The 21,262-nt window shown below is 39.6% G+C and overlaps 1 protein-coding gene across 1 annotated transcript in view; it reads right to left on the minus strand.

The window, feature by feature from the left end:
• LOC311233505 (neurexin-2-like) overlaps positions 1-21,262 on the minus strand; it is a gene marked incomplete at both ends in the record, with an annotated part of 583,916 nt that overhangs the window by 17,880 nt on the left and 544,774 nt on the right. The window contains 2 exons of the mRNA XM_084320472.1: positions 8,998-9,107; positions 17,099-17,188. Coding sequence (XP_084176598.1) covers positions 8,998-9,107; positions 17,099-17,188 — 200 coding nt within the window. The remainder of the gene's footprint in view (positions 1-8,997; positions 9,108-17,098; positions 17,189-21,262) is intronic.

Below are 21,262 nucleotides of genomic sequence, written 5' to 3' on the forward strand. Positions count from 1 at the left end.
GCTGCTGCGGTCAGGCAAGCACCTCCATATATACACAGCAAGAACAGAGAGACTAAGGCTCAGCTTCTTCCCTCAGGCCATCAGAACAATGGGCCTCATTCATGAAGCGATATAAGAACAGATTAAAAAAATAATAATAAAAAATTACTTTCTCTTTTTCCCCCTTTCTTTTTCCATTTTTCTCCCATCCCAATGTTAGTCGTTATGCCAATTCCCAATCCCCTACCTGGTCGTTGTGTGCTCTGCCCGTCGGTCTGGGAGGGCGGAGACTATCACATGCTTCCTTCGACACATGTGTAGCCAATCCCCACTTTTTTTCACCTGGCAGCGCGGACTCTCACTGGGGGAGTGTAACGTGTGGAGGACACTACCTCCCCCAGGATCCGACCTCGCTGTGCAGGTGCCCGACCGATCTGTAGGAGTCGCTGTTTTACAACGACCAGGACCCACCCTCGCCGGGTTTTCCACCCTCTAACACTGCCAATTGTGTTAGTATGGACGGTCGGCCAACCCGGAAGCACCACAGCTGGATTCGATCCCACTGTCTCTGTGGTGGTGGGCAGACGCTTAGACCGCTGCGCCACCCGGCCGCACCCAGATTTAGTTCTTAACTAGCATTTCCTCTTATTTTGTTCTTACATGGGATTCAGCAATGTTTTCTTATTTTTGCTTCTTAGGCAAGACCAAATTCTAAGAGTGGTCGAGAGCACTCTTACCGAAATAAAAAATTCGTACCCCCCCCCCCCAAAAGCCTACCATTGGTTAATTGCATCCAAATATGACTTTAAAATCCCAGAACTTTTCAATAATTATTCATTATTATTATTATTATTATAACTTATTGCATGTGTTCTAGGGGTGTAACAGTACACAGAAGCCACGGTTCGGTACGTACCTCGGTATTGCGGTCACGGTTCGGTACGAGTTCGGTACAACAGGAAAACAATATTTATAATTATTATTATATTTTTATAATAATTATTATAATTATAATTATTAAATAGAATAATATTCTATAGGCTTGCCGTGGTAGTCAGTGATACTGGTGTCATTCTGTGTTCAGGCATACACTGAGTAAATTAATTGCCTACTGCCCCTTTAACAATTTATGCAACAACTTTCAATAACTGGCTACTTATTACAGTAGAGATGGAACTAAATAACAGTCTGGCTACTTATTACAGTAGATATGGAACTAAATCACATGGTCTGGCTACTTATTACAACAGAGATGGAACTAAATAACTGTATGGCTACTTATTACAGTAGAGATGGAACTAAATAACACTTTCCGGCTACTTATTACAACAGAGATGGAACTAAATAACTGTCTGGCAACTTATTACAGTAGAGATGGAACTAAATAACAGTCTGGCTACTTATTACAGTAGAGATGGAACTAAATAACAATCTGGCTACTTATTACAGTAGAGATGGAACTAAATAACAATCTGGCTACTTATTACAGTAGAGATGGAACTAAACAATCTGGCTACTTATTACAACAGAGATGGAACTAAATAACAGTCTGGCTACTCATTACAGTAGAGATGGAACTAAATAACAGTCTGGCTACTTATTACAGTATAGATGGAACTAAATCACACTGTCTGGCTACTTATTACAGTAGAGATGGAACTAAATCACACTGTCTGGCTACTTATTACAGTAGAGATGGAACTAAATCATTGATTGATTGATTGATTGATTGAATTGATTGATTGAAAAGTTTATTAACAGATTGCAGAATGGGTACAGTACAGTACAGCTCAATACATACAATTGGGCTGTACATTTGAGGTGGGGGGGGGGGGGGGGGGTAGGGGGTGGGTGGGGGACGCTGTACACTGTACATTGGAATACTGACAAAGCCATACTTGGTCATTTACTGTACAACTGGGTTAGGACATTTGTAGGGGCCACACTGTCGAGATGGAACTAAATCACACTGTCTGGTTACTTATTACAGTAGAGATGGAACTAAATCACACTGTCTGGCTACTTATTACAGTAGAGCAGGGGTTCCCAAACTTTTTCAGCTCGAGACCCAAAAGAGAAATTTGGTGTTTCCTGGGACCCAAACTTACAAAAATACATCATGAATTGCCATAACATGGGCGGCTGGGTAGCGCAGCGGACTAAGCGCCTGCCTACCACCGCAGAGACACTGGTATCGAATCCAGCTGTCAGCGGTACCTCCGGCTTGGTCGGTCGTCCATACTAACACAATTGGCAGTGTTAGAGGGTGGGAAGCCGGTAGGGTGTGTATCCTGGTCGTTGTAAACAGCGACTCCTACAGGTCGGTCGGGGCGCCTGCTCAGCGAGGAAGGGAACTGGGGGAAGTAGTGTGAGCCTCCCACGCGTTACGCTGCCAGTGAGAGTCCTCGCTGTCAGGTGAAAAGAAGCGGCTGGCTGACTCCACATGTATCGGAGGGGACATGTGATAGTATCTATCAACCCTCCCTAGACCGGCAAGTGGGGGGCAAATGCGCGCAACAACCAGGAAGGGAGGGAAGGGAATTGGCATAACGACTAAATTGGGATGGGAGAAAAATACAGAAAAAGGGGGAGAAAAAAGTAGATAAAAATAAAAATGAATTGCCATAACATACATTTATAAACTACTGATAAAGAACACAACAAACCATGATTTCAAATGTATATGAAATGTATTTATTTAATTATAAAAGTACATCACAGCAATAATCAGAGTGTAATGTTAAGTTGCTCACCACCTCATAACATATGTACATACAATTTTGTAACACTTTTAAATGAACAAACATGTTCTACTGTCCTTTCCATTTCTCACCCCTTTTTCAACTCTCCATTTCTTACCCCCTCCCTCCGTCCCTCAACCTTAAACCCCAACATTGAGCAACATTCTGATTAATTTGTACTGACTTATTTAAAAATTCTACTGACCTGACATCATTCTAGAATGGGTATAATATTTCATCTATGGCACAATGAAATCTAATGAGAGGTATGTGGCTGGTTGAAGTTTTCAACCAGCAAATCTATTCTGGGCTTGGTTTTTGAAAGTGCTATTCTGAGGTCATGCTGAGCATTTAGTCTGTTTCTGTATTTGTTTTTCGGGTATTCTAGAGTAGAAAACCCAGATTCACATAAGTATGTGGTGCCCAACTGAATCAACACATCTACAGCTTTTTTATAAAAAAAAATATATATATATATTTTTTATAAAAATTATTTCTTCTTATTATTATTATTTTTTTATTGGTGACCCAATACAAACGGGTCCACGACCATTTTGGGTCGCGACCCAGAGTTTGGGAAACACTGCAGAAGAGAATAAACTAAATCACACTGTCTGGCTACTTATTACAGTAGAGAATAAACTAAATCACACTGCCTGGCTAACTATTAGCCTGCAGTGGAGACAAAACTAAATCTTAAACAGTGAAACCTCTAACAATGGCAGTTAAAATGGGCAAGGTGCTAGTTCTCTTCTGCACTAGTGTCCTCCTTGCCAGATGCAACACACACACACACACACACACACACACACACACACACACACACACACACACACACACACACACACACACACACACACACACACACACAGGGCCGCCTGGGAGAAATGCGAGGCCCTGTGCGAGATTTAAACGCGAGCCCCCCCCCCCCCCCCCCCCCCCCCCAAAGAGGTAAATTTTGTCAACATATTCTTAAATATAGCGCTGCCCGAGGCTGGGCATGATACAGTCAGCATATAGCAAGAGAGAGAGCGAGAGAGAGCGAGAGAGGGCTCCCGTTCTACAGTCAATATACAGTGTACAGAGAGAGAGAGAGACACATTGGAAAGAAATTGAAATGCTATTTGGCCCTAAACAGAGAGTACACAGTGGCAGAATACCTGAGCACTGTGACTGAAGATCCTTGACTAGGTACAGACTCAGCGAGCACAGCCTAGCCATCGAGAAAGGCCGCCATAGGCAGACTGTGTGTGTTAGAAAGAGAGAGAGAGAGAGAGAGAGAGAGAGAGAGAGAGAGAGAGAGAGAGAGAGCATGTGTGTTTGTGTGTTAGAGAGAGAGAGCATGTCTGTGTGCCGTGTGTGTGTGTGTTAGAGAGAGAGCATGTATGAGAGAGAGATAAGCAAAGATGAGCCCCTAAAGGATATTCAACTTTTAATGGAAGAACAAAACAGAAGGAAAAGATAACTTCACAAAGGCAACATGAATATACATAGATCCAAAAGGACAAAGATCAACACTTAAATCCAAAGAGAAGAGGGTCTATACCAGAGAAAACAAAGTAGCAAGGAGCCAATGGCCGACATCAGCTAATAGGCTAACTGCAAATAGAGTAGCCAGGTACTGACACCAGGCCACACACAGCTTTGGCCAACGCTACCCAAGCTACACAAACGACCAAGACAATTCACACACAGCACATGTCGTATCTCCAAATGTTGTGAAGTAACATATGTTTTGCCTGGAAAAAAACATCGTTATTAACAAAACATTCGGGAGGGGAAGGAAGGAAGAGTGGGGTAATGTCCAATGGACATCTTACCTGCACCAAGGAACGCAGGGCGAAAGGCCGCAACACAGGTCTCCACGTTGACGAAAGGCCTCTCGCTGGCGGGACAAAAAGAAGCTATGGCCGGAGCCTTGTCATGGTGCAGGCCCGACTACATCTTCTGTCAAAGATGATGTCGTAGTCAGAGTGCCAGGGCCCCTGCTATTCTCACGGCTAATGTCAATGGTCGTAGCATAAGCTAACAGCTAACTCTAGGCTAACTGATAGCATCAAACTAACGTTCCCAGCCGAGCGCAGCCGGCAGCTAACGTCGTAGCTAAACAGCTAACTGGCTAACAGTTAGCTCAACCCGGCTATCGCTAACCATTAGCTAACGCAGAAGCAAGCTATGCGGCTACCACTGAAAAACTGTACCACGTGAGAAAAGCAATACAGGCCAACACTTCAGACAGCCGCTGTGTTTTTTCCTCTTCTCATACGAAGAGAGAAGGGAAAAAGAAGGCAATACACGACCCACTACAGAGTGGTGTTTACCATAGCGGTGCCGGCAACAAGTCCCTCGCGGACTATAGCCGACTTGAGCATGGAGATATTCTCATAATGAAACACCAAGCTCACCTCCCTTGCACCAGGTGCTGACACCAGGCCACACACCGTTAGCTACTAGTACTACAACAGCTAGTCGGCCCGTTTGGCTGCCGAGAGAGAGAGAGAGAGAGAGAGAGAGAGAGAGAGAGAGAGAGAGAGAGAGAGAGAGAGAGAGAGAGAGAGAGAGAGAGAGAGAGAGAGAGAGATCCATGGCGGGAATAGAATAGAGTGCATTAAAAACTCACCAAACGTCCAAGAGGATGGAGACAACCGCGTGGAGTTGACGAAGTTCATCTGCCGAACGACCATCCTCTTCATCTTGGCATAACAATGCTGCACGCGCTGTCTCTAGGTTAGCTAACGCTAGTTAGCCTTTAGCTAAGCTAGCTACTAGCCGACATCATCATGGCTATATCCCGACTGAACCACACGTTAGCACTCAATATTATAACGTAGCTAAAGCTAACTAGCTGTCCCTGTCTTTAGCCGGGATGGCTAGCCTGACTGAACTGTCTAACATGCAACAACTTTCATCTTCAGTCCATCTGCCGAACGATGTCCTCTTCATCTTGGCTGGCATAACCTCCAATGCTGCACGCGCGAAATAGTCAGACGCTAGTGATGGGTCGGTCATGAGCGACTCGTTCATAAGAGCCGATTCATTGCCGTGAGCGTGAGTCGAATTGCTCACGTCTGGCAATGAGTCGGTTCACGCCCCCCCCCCCCCCCCCCGGCACGCACACAGACACACACAATGAACTCAACAGTGAAACCAATTGAAACCAATTCTGCTGCCTGCAGAGCCTCAGAGCTGCCTGCAGAGCCTCAGAGCCAGGAACAAACGTGTCTAATGTGAAATATATAAGCATATAAGCAAAACTCGATTTTAGGTCTGTGATGAAAAAGGGCCTCGCGGGAAGGGGGGCCTCGCAAAAAAAAAAAAAAAAAAAAAAAAAAAGATAATAAATAAAAAATACTTTTTTTTTAATTTTTTTTAATTTTCTTTTGTGCAAGGCCCCCCTTCCCGCGAGGCCCTGTGCGACCGCACTGCTCGCACACCCCCTGAGGCGGCCCTGCACACACACACACACACACACACACACACACACACACACACACACACACACACACACACACACACACACACACACACACACACACACACACACACACACACACACACACACACACACACACTAGTGTCCTGACAAGGTTCTGCTGAACCCACCATTACATTGTAACTCTGGAGCACTGTAGTACATCCCAGCCTAGACCACCTACCAAGCCTAGTACATCCCAGCCTAGGCCACCTGCCCAGCCTAGTACATCCCAGCCTACACCACCTGCTAAGCCTAGTACATCCCAGCCTAGACCACCTGTCAAGCCTAGTACATCCCAGTGTACTCCACCCCAGCTGGAAAAGGCAGCCAGCAAGAAGAAGAAACAGAAAAGAAAGAGACAGGAGGAGTCTTCATCAGATGAAGATGATTGTTTTTGTTTGGTTTGTATGGAAACGTTGTCCCACAGCCATTCAGGGGAGGTATGGGAGAAGTGTTGGATGTGCAAGCAGCGTAACTAGTAATAGTAGGTAAGGGATATGTATAGATATAGATATAGTAACTAGTAAGAGTAGGTAAGGGATATGTACAGATAGATATAGTAACTAGTAAGGGATATGTACAGATATATATACTGTATAGTAATAGCATGTGATGTCTTGGGCTTTATCATCACAGAACTCTGGCAGTCATAATAACAGAGTTATACTCTGTTGGGCATAGATGTAGGGCTTTATCACGTTAGCCTAGCTTCACGTTAGCCTAGCGTGGCTGCACGTTAGCCTAGCGTAGCACAATGAATGGAAGTGAATAACGTGCAGCCAGATAGCTTTCTATTGAATGCAGAGACACACACACAGCATGTTGGCGTTTATTTCTAGCGTGATTCATTCATTGTTCTGTTCTGTCAATGAATCAATCAATCACTCGTTCTGTATAAAGCTATCTGGGCCTAGCTGCTTGTTAGCCTAGCTTAGCACAATTAATTGAAGCGGACAGTGTCGGTTAGCTAGGCAACGTCGGTCTCGCTCGCTCTTTATTGAGACTGACTGAGACAAAATTGGCCTAATTCTCGTCTGTCCTCTTCGCCGTGAACACAGAATTCTCCAATACAATTGATAGCTGCTGCCATAGCTTTTCTGCTCAGAGCTCAGTCACAGTGTTTACTTATGGAGATCACCGCCCCCCCCCCCCCCCCCCCCCCCCCGACACTTAAATCAGCCCCTCCCCTCGACATTGTATTTCTTTCATATTATTGCGGGGAAAAACAGCCTTACAATCTAATAACAATTAACATATTTACAAGTCGGATTAAGTCTTGCAAATAAGGAGACATATAACATCTCAAAGCACTCAAAAATGCCATTTCTCTATTTTGACCGATTTCTGAAATGCGCGACTTTTTGGCCATTTCTGAGACATTCTCTCTGCCTTTGTTTACCCGGGTGCGGGTGCAAACAGCGTGGGCCGACTCCAGAGGGATTATTAACATGTCTATTTATCATGTCTATTCTAGTTATCTTATTATTATTACTACTATTACTATTGTTTTATTGCACAATCGTAGCGGGCATAGCCAACCGTATTTCACTGTATGCCCTGGTATGTATGTGATGAATAAACTCTTGAATCTCTTGAATCTTGAATCTAGTATACACATACAGTATTAGCGTAGTACTGTCGGTAGTAGTATAGGTATAGTAGCATAGTACATAGTAACATAGTACATAATAGTAAAAGACAGTTATCTAGATATTGATTGAAAAAGTGTGTTTTTAGTCGACATCGGATAATTGGGTGGGTTTCAGACGTCCTGACTCTGATGGGAAGTTAGTTCCACCACTGTGGAGCCAGGACAGCATATAGCAGCCCAAAGAAGTCTGATGTCTTCAACATAAATGGCACAGCAATGCAACCACATGGATTTAACTGTAACTGCAAGAGTCAGGTGAGGGATTTCCCCAACCTAAAACAAAAAGTAATATGCAAATTGCAGTTCATATTTCACTAGTTGAGTAGGTGGTAATAAAACAAGTACTTGATTGTGCCTAATATACAAACTTTTGACATTTAGAAAATGGCATAATACTGCAATGTATCAAATCATGACCCCTGTGTCGTGATATTCATATTCCTGCCAATACACAGCTCTAGGTACTAGGATGATTGGGAAGAGACTATTCAAAAAGTAGCTTTGAGTAGCTTTGAGTGGCTACCCTCTAGCCTAGTCATAACAGCCTCCAGCTTGCTTGCAGCAGCATTAGAGGCCATAAGGACATCAACATAAGAGGCCATAAGGCCAGCAGCATACAAGGCCATAAGGCCAGCAGCTAGACCACAGCCATTGTTTTAATTAAACACTGTAGATATATTTATAATCACCAGGGAATCACCAGTAGTAATAGTAGTAAAAGTAGTAATAGTAGTAATAGTAGTAATAGTAGTAATAGTAGCAATAGTAGCAGTAGTAGTAGTAATAGTAGTAATAGTAGTAGTAGTAGTATTATAGTAGTAGTAGTAGTAGTAGTAGTAGTAGTAGTAGTAGTAGTAGTAGTAGTAGTAGTAGTAGTAGTAGTAGTAGTAGTAGTAGTAGTAGTAGTAGTAGTAGTAATAGTAGTAGTAGTAGTAGTAGTAGTAATAGTAGCAGTAGTAGTAGTAATAGTAGTAGTAGTAGTAGTAGTAGTAGTAGTAGTAGTAGTAGTAGTAGTAGTAGTAGTAGTAGTAGTAGTAGTAGTAGTAGTAGTAGTAGTAGTAGTAGTAGTAGTAGTAGTAGTAGTAGTAGTAGTAGTGCTAATAGTAGTAATAGTAACAGCAGTAGTAATCAAACAAATATTAAGTTCTAACCTGTAGCCCATTGTAATAGAGACCTGACACTTGGCCTTGGAACGGACGGCCCTTGTCACGACCACCGATCTTTACCGCAGCTTGACTGTTGAAGATGGTCAGCTGTCTGCCTGCCAGGGAGGAACAGAGAAGAGAGGGCAGGAGGAAAGAAGGAAGAAAGAAGGAAAGAAATAAGGAAGAAAGAAGGAAAGAAAGAAAGAAAGAAAGAAAGAAAGAAAGAAAGAAAGAAAGAAAGAAAGAAAGAAAGAAAGAAAGAAAGAAAGAAAGAAAGAAAGAAAGAAAGAAAGAAAGAAAGAAAGAAAGAAAGAAAGAAAGAAAGAAAGAAAGAAAGAAGTGAGGGATGGAGTGAGTGAAGCATTTTGGTCAAATTCTCGAGGCCTATAGAAGCCTAAATGAAACTAGGCTAACTGATAACATTTGCCTATTGGGCTCGGGAAGTTAGACGGTTTGTTATGGACACTGGTCGCCATCTTTGAAGGATCTGTTCTATTATATTGCATAGAGAAATGTACAAAATGTACAAAATGGAGAATGGATGAGGAAAAAGGGTTAAGGTTTTTCTCCACGATGGTCATGAGATTTTCTGTGTCAGCTTTTCACACAAGACTTTCCAACCATATTTTAACCCAAAAATGTACCTGTCAGCATACACAGCCATGCGGAGTGATCCTTCATAGATGCCAGCTTGCAGCAGAATTATGATTCCATGATGAATTTATTATTCTAATTCAGTCTACTGAACATGGCAAATAAAGTAAAATTGATAGGGGAGGTTTTAAATACAACTCAATAAAATGATGTTCCCATTAGAAACTAGATAATTTTTGTGTCTACAATGTTTAGTAACAGTAACAGTCAAGACAGAAAGCTCAGTCAAGACATTTGCATATCTACATTAGATATTATGCAGCAAATTACATAACAATCTAAGCAATGACATATGTTGTTCCAGACAGCAGTACTAGCTAGTTTGTTGTTTGGCATGGCATACAGTAGCTATATGCTCAGAAGGACCAACCTATCTCTAAATAAAAAAATGTATGAACATACTGTAGGTTTATTTTTATAACTTTTCTTGAAGCAGAAATGTCCTCTGAATTTATAAGTCTGTTTAGGCAAAGGGACAAAGCTTGGGCAGACAAGGGTTCAGGCTGACTGGGAAGTATAGACATTTAAAACAAAGACTGGGAATGCTAAATCTACAGTAACCATTATAAAAATTGCCTTTCTGACTATTTTTCTAATGATAGACAAAACAAAATCTGTGCGCCCAAACAGCTGATATCATATAGCTCACTATCCCCTCCGCTCTACATCCACCTACTCCTATCTGAGGGTCATCAAAGAGAAGCCACCTATTCTCGGTCCTCGCCCCACAACGGTGGAACAAACTTCCCACCACAGTTAGGACAGCCGAAACATGACCAATCTTTCGCCGTAGACTAAAAACACACATGGGCTACTACAGTTGTTTTGACTTTACTATATGCAACGGATTCTGACAGCTGATGACAGCTGACGGTCGCAGGTTTGTTTGAGTGCTGTGATCTTGTGAAAAACTTGTGAAAAGCTTGTCTTTTTAGCTTTATTTCTTGCTTTATCAGCGACAACTCATCTCTTTGTTGTTGTTGAATTTAGGAAAGTTGATACGTGAGACAGATAGAGTTTGTAAAGCAAAAGCCATGTCGCCACGGAAGAATCGGCGAACTCAAGTAGACGAGGTTGAGGACAACGTCTCGTTATCGCAAGTTTGTGAGCTCTGGGATCAACAGAAGGGTTTTTTATAAAGAGCTTCTGGATCAACAGGAGCACAGTTTTAAATGCTTTTTAACGATAACGACTGAGACAACCAACAAGAGGCTGGACGAATCTGCGAGAGAAGTGGATTACGCGACAGTCTACACTACACTCAAAAAGACGTGGACAAATGTTCTCCTCATAAAAGATTATTACTAGTTATTGTTTAGAGTTTGATGAGCATCTAGCTCTTAAATAATCTGTTGTAAACTATAATATGCTTGTTTACGTTTTGACACACTTCGTCCTCTGCCAGAAGAAAGTAACTCATCTTGTGCACGTTTGTGCGATCACTGCATACAGTATGGTTGAATACCACTATGCTTTTACCTGACTCTTTATTCTCATGTTATAATTCTACAGTAACTATTTTTTTTTTGTATTTAATTTTTTTATTATTTTTTAAACAAACACATAAACAAACATGACAACACACGATAAGATATACAAGCATTAGTTGACAGTGCACATCCAATGAAATCACATTTTAGTTAATTGTCTTATATAGGATATACCCTTAATACCTGTTATCTAAAAACCTACACACATATGCTCTAGCTCGTACCCCCCCCTCCCGGACCCCCCATTGGATAATCCATCCATTTTCCCTCGCTCCTAACCAGACATTACCATTATATGCTAGCTTTTATTTTCTCCACCACTTCTAACCACAATGTCATTTTGGATTCATTGAGACCCAAAATTCTTGCTGTAGATATTTTCTGATAGATCACATCGAGATATGTAATAATCCAGACCTTTCGGCAAATTTTTTCCGGTTGGAACCATCGTGATGCTATCAGCTTTTTAGCCACTGTGATACCCGATAAAACCAATCTCTTTAGCTGTGGATGTACTGCACACTCAAAAACATCATTCAGCAGTAATACAGAGGGGTGTACAGGTATGTTCCAAGTTAAGAGATTTGATAATTGCTGGGTCACCTCTTTCCAGAATATCTTAACTGGTGGGCAGTCCCATGCATGTGCATAAATGTCCCCTCGTCCCCATTTGTACATAAGGAGCATTTGGAGTCTTGTATAAGACCCATTTTTTTTCAGTCTTATAGGAGTCAAGTATGTCCTGTGAATATAGTTAAGATTATATTAACTATTACAGTAACTATTATACAGATTGCCTTTCGGACTATTTCAATAATCCCAAACAGTTTTGGAAAATAACCAATGGTATGCTTAACAAATCTTACAATAGATTGATTAATCAAACACAATACATTTGCTATATTGCTCAAGCATTCAATCAGCATTTTGCTCCTGTCTACTCTTCACAGACTCCTGATTATTACAACACTCAGCTGTAGTAATATGGTGCCTAAGAACAGTTTTTTCTTTTAGGAAAATGCCCACAGAATGCAATATTATATTAATGAACTAAGAGAGAATAGTGGTGCTTGATGGGCTTGAAGCCACGTTTATTTAGTTGTCCTCCATATCCTGATGTATATTTAGATTTATTTAACTTTTATTTATTTACCTGTGAGTTACCATATATCTGGAAGTGTGCTAGAGTTACTCCACTAAATAAAATAGGCGATTTTGCATACATACATTGGGAGATGTTTTCAACAAACTGGGTTTTTGTAGCTATCAAGATATACGTAACAAATTTAACCTCACCAGTTCCACATATTATTTCTACGCACAGTTATTGGAATGTTTGAAGGCTCATGGAGTCCCATTAAAGATACCAATTGAGCACCACAGATATCACAAATTCTTCTATGAAAGAGAGACATCGAGAGGCTTTGTATCTGACTTTTATCATCACTTACTAACGTCTTCGTATGGAATCCTTCCCCTAGACTCAGTCTGGAGGAGGGATATACCAGACCTGGAAGTAGATTTTGATTGGCAAGAAGTCTGGGCAAACGTTCGAATTGCATCATGCAACCCGGATCATCAACAAATTAATCTTAATTATATTCATAGGACATACCTGACTCCTATAAGATTGAACAGAATGGGACTTAGACAAGATTCTCTATGCTCCTTATGTACAAATGGTGATGAGGGTACATTTATGCATATGTATTTGGGATTGCCCACCTGTTAAGATATTCTGGGAAGAAGTGACCCTGCAATTATCAGAATTTTTATTCCTGAACATACCTGTACATCCCTCTGTATTGCTGTTGAATGATGTTTTTCAGTTTGCAGCCTCTATACAGCTAAAGAGACTAGTTTTGTCCGGTCTCACAGCAGCTAAAAAGCTGATAGCATCACGATGGATTCAACCGGATAAATGTGCCAGAAGGTATGGGTTCTTACCTATCTCGATGTGATTTATCTAGAGATATCTACAGCAATAATTTTAGGTGTCAGTGAAACCAGCATTGCAATCTGGTTAGAAGTGGTGGAGAGAATAAAGGCTAGCATATGAATTGTAATTCCTGGTTAGAAACTAATGAAAATGGATGGATTATCCAAGAGAGGGTCCTGGGGGGAAGAGCGAGCAAGAGCATATGTATTTATTTTATTGGATTGCAAGTATTGGGTATATATCTCGTAAACTACATTTATATTGATTTAAATGGAATGTATAGTTCTGTGATTTACGTTGGATGTTTACTGTTAATGCTCGTGTGTCTAATTTTATGTCATGTTTTAAAAATAATTTAAAAAAAAATATATATATAAAAGAAATTAAATTATTTCCACCATTAGTCCCATATATATATTGACAATTTATTTTATAATCAATTATCTGAATATCTTACAAATAATAGTATTTTACCTTCACTTAAATCTGGATTTAGACCCAATTATTCCACAATTATGGCTCTTATCAAATTAACGAATTGTGTGTTCTCTGCTGATAATGATAAACTCAAATTAAATTAATTATTATTATTTATTATTATATTCTTTTAGACATGTTTAACAGAAAACAATGTGCTGCTTTACAAGAAACCATGTTTGATCTGCTTGTCTTGGCAAAAGGTGTTCCCCAAGGATCAATCTTGTTACCTTTATTATTTTTTATATTCATCACCTTCCTTCAATTTGCTCTAATTGTAACATTCAATTTTATGCTGATGACAGTCATGTATACATCCCAGCATAGGCGGCGGGTAATGAAGGCTATAGTAGGCTAAGCCTACCCAAATGTTATACTGGGACATTTGAAAATTATATATATGTCTGCAGCTATGTATAGGCTATATATTGTGTGTGTATGTTGTTGCTGCAGCCCCCTGGTGACAATCTGGTGATTATGGGTAGGATCAGGTTAAATAATGTAGCCAATCACATCCTGATCCTGCAGCAAAGCTTAATAAATCTTTTGTAAACATCTGCATTCCGAATTTCCGCCCGCCAATCGCTTTGTAGCGAACACCAGTACGCTATTTTGAGTCAAATTTCAAAAAGCTAAATGGATATACAGTCTTTTCCCAAGGCAACATATAAACAAAGTAATTTAGAAGCTGCCAGCAGCAGCAGCACCAGCTACCGCACTGCACACCTGCAGGCAGCCAAAGCAAGCCCTGCCCGCGCTGTCGTGGGCATAACTACGGATCACCTGAGGCTATTGTTGCTTTATCTTGGCATACAAGGGCTTGCTCTATGAGGGCATGATGAGAGTCAGAGTTCATCAAATCGTGGACACTTTTTAGAGCTACTGTATGTACATTGTTTTCAAAGCATGATGATATCCAAATGATGAAAAACGTTTCCTTCATTGCTGTCGGCACCGCAATTTGTGAACGGTCTTTCTCAGCAATGAGGTGCATCCGAAACTGGCTAAGAACAACAATGTGCCAGGAGAGACAGTAACTCTGAGTCTGCTTCACATTGAAAGTGATCTCACAGACAAACTCAAAGCTGAAAAGATCATTGATGCCAAGACGAAACGTCGCATTTTGCTGCTTTAAGGTAAGACAATGGTTAATCATATTGGATGCCTTCATTTGAACACTTAATTTGCACTTTATTAAATTAGTGGGGCTCGCTGTAGTAGTAACCTAGTGGGTGTGTGTATTGTATGAATTCAGACAGACTACTGCCTTTTTTTGTCTATTAAATCACCTTGGAACTACAAGTGAGTTGTGAGCCCCGCTTTGTTCTTTTGTATGAATTCAGAACCATGGACAGCACCGTTTGCAGGCGCACGCAGTGTGCCCAAGCAAAAAAGAAAAAAGGAAACATTTCACACCCTCCGCACGACTCACAACTATAGCCTCCCCTAATGTTCGGCTCACCCGGCGCCTATGCATCCCAGTTACAGGTATTGCATATTCAAAATTCACTTTGGCTCGATTTCAACATGGTTCAAACATGGCTCTTTGCTAATAAATGATTACTTAAAAGAAATAAATCTAATGTTGTGCTTTTCAGGATGAGACAAAGTCTTAGGTATTATTCTGATAGTCTGTCCATTGTTTGTGATAATGATTCTCCACTTCTTAATGTTAATGTTTAAAATATTTGGGTCTGTGGATAGATTTCTGAACGTTGTTTAAACCTCATATTGTCATCAATAAAATGTATTTCAGCCTGGGTGCTCTCAATTCTTCTAAAAACTGTTTTGCTTGTAATGCCTATTTTGGACTATGCTGATGTCGTCAATCAAAACACCATGAAACACATCTTATGCCTTTGAATGTACTCTACAATATTCTGTGTATTTGCTCTAGGATGTCCTTATCAAACTCATCACTGGTTTATGTTATGCACTTGACTGGCCTTCCCTACAAGGAGACACTTCCATTGGCTTCAATTAAGTGTATTTACTTCAATTACCCCTGTTATCTAATGCAGTTGTTAGAACCATATTGTCAACATACACTGTTATCTGAAGCTGTTAGAACCATATTGTCAACATACACCATTATCTGAAGCAGCTGTTAGAACCATATCATCAACATACACTGTTATCTGAAGCAGTTGTTAGAACCATATCGTCAACATACACCATTATCTGAAGCAGCTGTTAGAACCATATCGTCAACATACACTGTTATCTGAAGCAGTTGTTTGGACCATATCGTCAACATACACTATTATCTGAATCAGCTGTTAGAACCATATCAATCAACATACTCTCTCCGACATTATGACCATCTTTTATTCTTTTTCTTGGCAAAATAGCATTTCCTTTTAGGGCACCTTCCAATTGGAATAATTTACATAAATCATTTACGATATCTAACTTAATTTGGTATATTTAAATCTACTTTATTTTCCCATCTTAAAACTAGCTGTTCATGCTTTGTTCATGAATTTATCTATTTATCTATTTATTTATTCATTAATTTATTTATGTATTATTACGTGTGTGTATATACATATATATATATATACATACATCTATATCCATATACATACATCTATATCTATAAGTTGCCAAATTTCTGGTAAATATCAATAGGTTTATATTATTTCCACCAATTAAAAATAAAATAGCTTTTTTAAATGATTACATTTTGAGAAGCCTCATGATTTGTTACGAATAGGGGGTCATATCAGTCTCAGTCAGTCAGTCAGTCAGTAAGGGACATTGGGTCGTATCGGACTTTGCCTCCATGTCTCGGCAAAAATACAGCAAGTAGCCGCGTTATGATGAGGTTATATTTAAATGGTTTGAAAGTGATTTATGTACAAATTATAGATTGTCTGTCAAATATTTTTTTTTTGCACTTCACTGCAAAAACAGGTGTCCTTCTATATACTGCTGTTTGTTGATACGCCTGCTTTGGTGACATTGTATTTAAGAAGTTCATGAAACTGAGCTCCTTCAATAAGAGCATACAGGTCAACGCACATAAGTCTTATTGATGTGCTGGTATTGGCAGCAAGATTCAAATAGGAGCAAATACAGCACACTCAATGTAGCTACATTTTGGTTATTTTATTCACCAACGTTTCGACAGTGAACTGTCGTATGAAGATTACCCCGATGAAGACAGTTCACTGTCGTAACATCTGTGATTAAAATAACCAGAAATGTAGCTACATTGAGTGTGTGGTATTTCCTCCTATTTGGGAACCGAGCTCCTTAGCATGTTACAATTGTGATTTTACTGTTTCATGCCACTTTTCCACGTGCAATACTAAGAAATAATAACGCTAATGTCTACACCAAAAAAAAAGAAAGCATTGGTGCAAACATTGGATGCACCGATAGGACTCTAGTCTTGACTGATATGATATTTGTAGCAAATCAAATAGGATTCCTCAAATGGGGGTGGAGGTAAAAGGACATAATTTGGTGAGATTTTATGTCACCTCTCTGTGGTTACCTTTTTAAGAGTGTTTACTTAAGGGATTAATTAATTTCTTTTTACCTTTGTCAAGTAGCCATTCGTCGACTACCCGACCGAGCCTGTACGGGATTCTTTGCTTGGCAATAGCCAGCCGTTCATTATCAAAGTGCCCTTAGAAGAATTTGGAGAGAAAGGTTAAGAGTTAAATGTTGCAGGTAAAAATCACAAAGTTAGATACAGACCCGGGGGAGAAGAGTACCAGCAATGACTTACTTAGCGTTTGTTTTAACCTACTTGGAGTACCAGATGGGTGCGTTTGTTTTAACCTACTTGGAGTACCAGATGGGTGGAATTTGCTGGATTATTTAGTCACTAGTTAGGAAACTTCAGTGATAATTATTAGTGAATAATTGCAATGCGTCATTGACTCATTGTTACTGTGTGCAAAGTATAGAGCTGTGGGTAAAGGAGAGCTATGGGGTAGATATAGGGTTTCTGAATGTTCTCATGAATAAATGTTTTTTAATCTGTTTTTCAAAGTGAATATTGGATTATTATTTCTATAAACTATTGTTTATAAAATATAATAAAATAAAATATGTATATATTTTGGAATGGTGAAAAAACAATCAAATCGTTACTATGGCAACGATTGAACCTTGGATGGATTCAAGTTGGGTGTGTGACACAGTGACCGTAAAAAAGGCAAATGTAATACGTTTGAAATCAATTGACTGCTCGTTGGAATCATTACTCTGAAACATATGAAGGGGAAACAAGACTGATTATAAGATTAAAGAGACACATGTTGATTATTATATTTACACTATTCCAATTATGAAATCTACATTTAAATAAATTGTGTTTATATAAGCCATACAGTATATTCTATTCTATGGATTTTGGAGGCAAGGTCAGTCACCGAAAAATTATTTAAGAAAATCAGATTGGGTGTATTACACAGTGAGTATTTTGGGTGGATTTTAAACATGTAATCTGTAATGGCCCACCTTCCAAACTCAATTACCAATTATAATAGCCAATATACTGTATAATAGTACAATATCTAGGATATACAGTATGTATTCATTCAAAGTTTTAATTTCCTCTTATGAGGAATCTGCAGGGGTGCTCATTGTGGTTTAACGTAAGATTCAGAAGTATTTATTTTCAGAACATCTCAAAATTATTTCTACTATTAAAAACAAGTTTCCAATTGTATCATTTCAAAATGTATCTTGATAATGTTTCAGTGGTTGACAACTTACTTGACACTATCTGAATTGTTGATTTGATGTGGTAGGCAGGTACAATAAACCCCACCATCAGGTACTCCAAGCAGGTTCAACAAAGGCTAAGAATGATTTGTGAATACTCTTCGACCTAGGTCTAATTAGTAGCAGGGTTATCATGACTAAGAGGTTAAACAATTTGTCCATTTGAACCCAATTTTGGGTTAAATGAAACTTGTGCTTTACTTAGCCTAGTTATCTGCGAGTTACATGTGCTATTGCTAATTAGAATACTGTTTAGGCTATTTATAAAGCTAGTTAGTGATATATTTATGACCTGTTTAGCTAAGCATCACTGTTTAAGAGATACAAACTGGAGGGAAAAGCAATAATTTTTTCTTCTTTTATACCAAATTAAATAGAATGAATCCATCAGTGATGCTCATATGCATCACAATGACAATATCACAAGTGCACCTGAAGACTCACATTGCATACAGTTACTAAATATTTTGGAACTAGCTTGCCCATAACTAGCTTGGAGTGTGTACAGAACAAATCGCTTCAACACGACACTCACTTTAGCCGCTATTTTTGTGGCATACCTTTGCATATTATTTAGTAGGTAGTATGCACTGAGTTTTCAGTTGGACGTACTGTAAACAATCAGGTATAGCCTACATTTTCTCTGACAGGGTTCCCACTCTTTTTGAGAACTCCTTTTCCAGGACTTTTCCAGGACATTTCCAGTATTTTTTCTTGACAATCCAGGACAGCACTTGCTTACAAACGGTCATATATTTTACAGACAGGCCTAGAATTGACACATTTAATTCCAGTTTGAGTGTCAGGTGGACACAGGTGACAGTCAGGTGACTGACAGTCAGTCAGTGGATTATAGGTGACTGACACTCATCATAAAATTTATGTTTTGTAGTCATGGTTAGGACTTTACAGCAAGAGAATCAGCATGAGCTTGTAAAATGCCATGTCAGGCCAAAACCAAGGGAGCATGGGCCAAACATAAGCCTGCAGGCCCCAAATTACAAAATACACAAATAGGTTTACATAGGTCATCTGAGTTAGGGGGTAAAATACAATTAAACATTTCCAGGACAACATAGATTTTTTTCCATGATATTTGGATATTTCATTTTAGGACAGTTTCCATGTTTTCTATGACTGGAAATCTAGTCTCTGAATGTCCAGGGTTTCCAGGAGAAGTGGGAACCCTGCTCTGAGCATTTACATAGGCAGTTATGAATCTGCTATGTTCCTTATTAAAGACACACAGAAGACTGATTAAAGGGATAGTTAAGATTTATTTGTACATTAATTGGTATGAAATACTTGCCAGTGGTGTAGCCGTTAGCTCACTTGTGTCTTGGAAGAAGCCACAGTGTGAGGCAGTTACTACACTATCATGTCGGTCTGAGAGAAAAATCAAGCATAGGAAATGCTGGAGGACTGCTGTTTTCTGTTGTGGATGGTTAAAATGTTTGTCTGTGTGTTGTGGTGTGGATTAACATTATTTTTGTCTCAAGACCCCGTTTACATGCCTCCCTGAAGCTTCCCGGTTCACTCGGAAACTGACCAGAACCAGAACCACAGGACTCGGTAAGTACGCCAATGGCTATGCATCGCTTACATTACTGGCAAGTATTTCATACCACTTGATGTCAGAATATCAAAACTATCTCATAAACCGATAGTATTCTTTCTTTATTTACCCTGGAATCAGACTTATAAGTCCAGTCATTATATGAAAAAACCTAGGACAAATTGCAACAGTAGCAAACTCAACTGATTTTGTATCCTCATTATGTCCTTAGTGAGGGAAAAAAAGTCCCAAGGAATCCCATCATGGGAAAGTTTTGAAACGACCTATATATATTCATATCGAAAAATGCCTGTTATAACATAGTGGTGAAAATTTTACTTTTAGATATCACTATAAAAACTCACAAGCTGATTACACACACAAAGACAAGAAAAAAAGTCAATCACAACTTCATTGAATTATTCTGTTTACTCATGCAAATCACACATTATCTTATTTGATATGCACCAATTAGCATACACGCCAGAACTAATCAAAACATTTGATAAAGACATTTTTTTCTTCTTGGAATATTAGTAGATAGGCTCTGTGGAGCTCAGTCCATGAGGATGGGGCTCAAGGGTTTATGTCCGTGGGGATAGGTCCATGGAGATGGGGGTTTTTATAATAGGCGGAAATTACATATTTGTACAGCATGCAAAACACTACATGATTCTTGCACAAAACTACATGGGCTTAACATACATTTGGTATGTCTGTATAGGGGAGGCTTGTAGGTACCCATGTAACCCATTTCCATTAACATATATTGAGGTAGAAGGCCAAGGGACCATTTGAAAAATGGTGATGGCCATATTTCCCTCCCCAAAAAATCGTCTTAACTTTGAATAATTAGGTATGTAGCCCCCTTTCCAATGAGGTAACATGACATGGTTGGTCTCATTGGAAACCCGAGGTTGTCTAGAATCAAATGGTATCTTTACTTTTGAGCTACCTCAAAATTTGAACGCGTCACAATCTCTGAAAGACAGTGTCGTCAGTGATCCTGCCAGCAATCAAGTACATTGAAAAAAAACACATTTCCCATGATGGGATTCCTTGGGACTTTTTTTCTCTCACTAAAGACATATTGAGGATACAAAATCAGTTGAGTTTGCTAATGTTGCAATTTGTCCTAGGTTTAGCCTAATTCTGGCCTATAATGACTGGACTATAGGGGTAACAAAACATTGAAAAAAAACACATTTCCCATGATGGGATTCCTTGGGACTTTTTTTCTCTCACTAAAGACATATTGAGGATACAAAATCAGTTGAGTTTGCTAATGTTGCAATTTGTCCTAGGTTTAGCCTAATTCTGGCCTATAATGACTGGACTATTAGCCAAACTAGATATCTTCCCTTCCCCCCCATGCCTTTTAATAATTGCAAACAATCAGAATACAATGTGACC

Source organism: Notolepis coatsorum, assembly GCF_963971535.1.
Source record: "Notolepis coatsorum genome assembly, chromosome: 8".
NCBI classification, from domain to species: Eukaryota; Metazoa; Chordata; class Actinopteri; order Aulopiformes; family Paralepididae; genus Notolepis; species Notolepis coatsorum.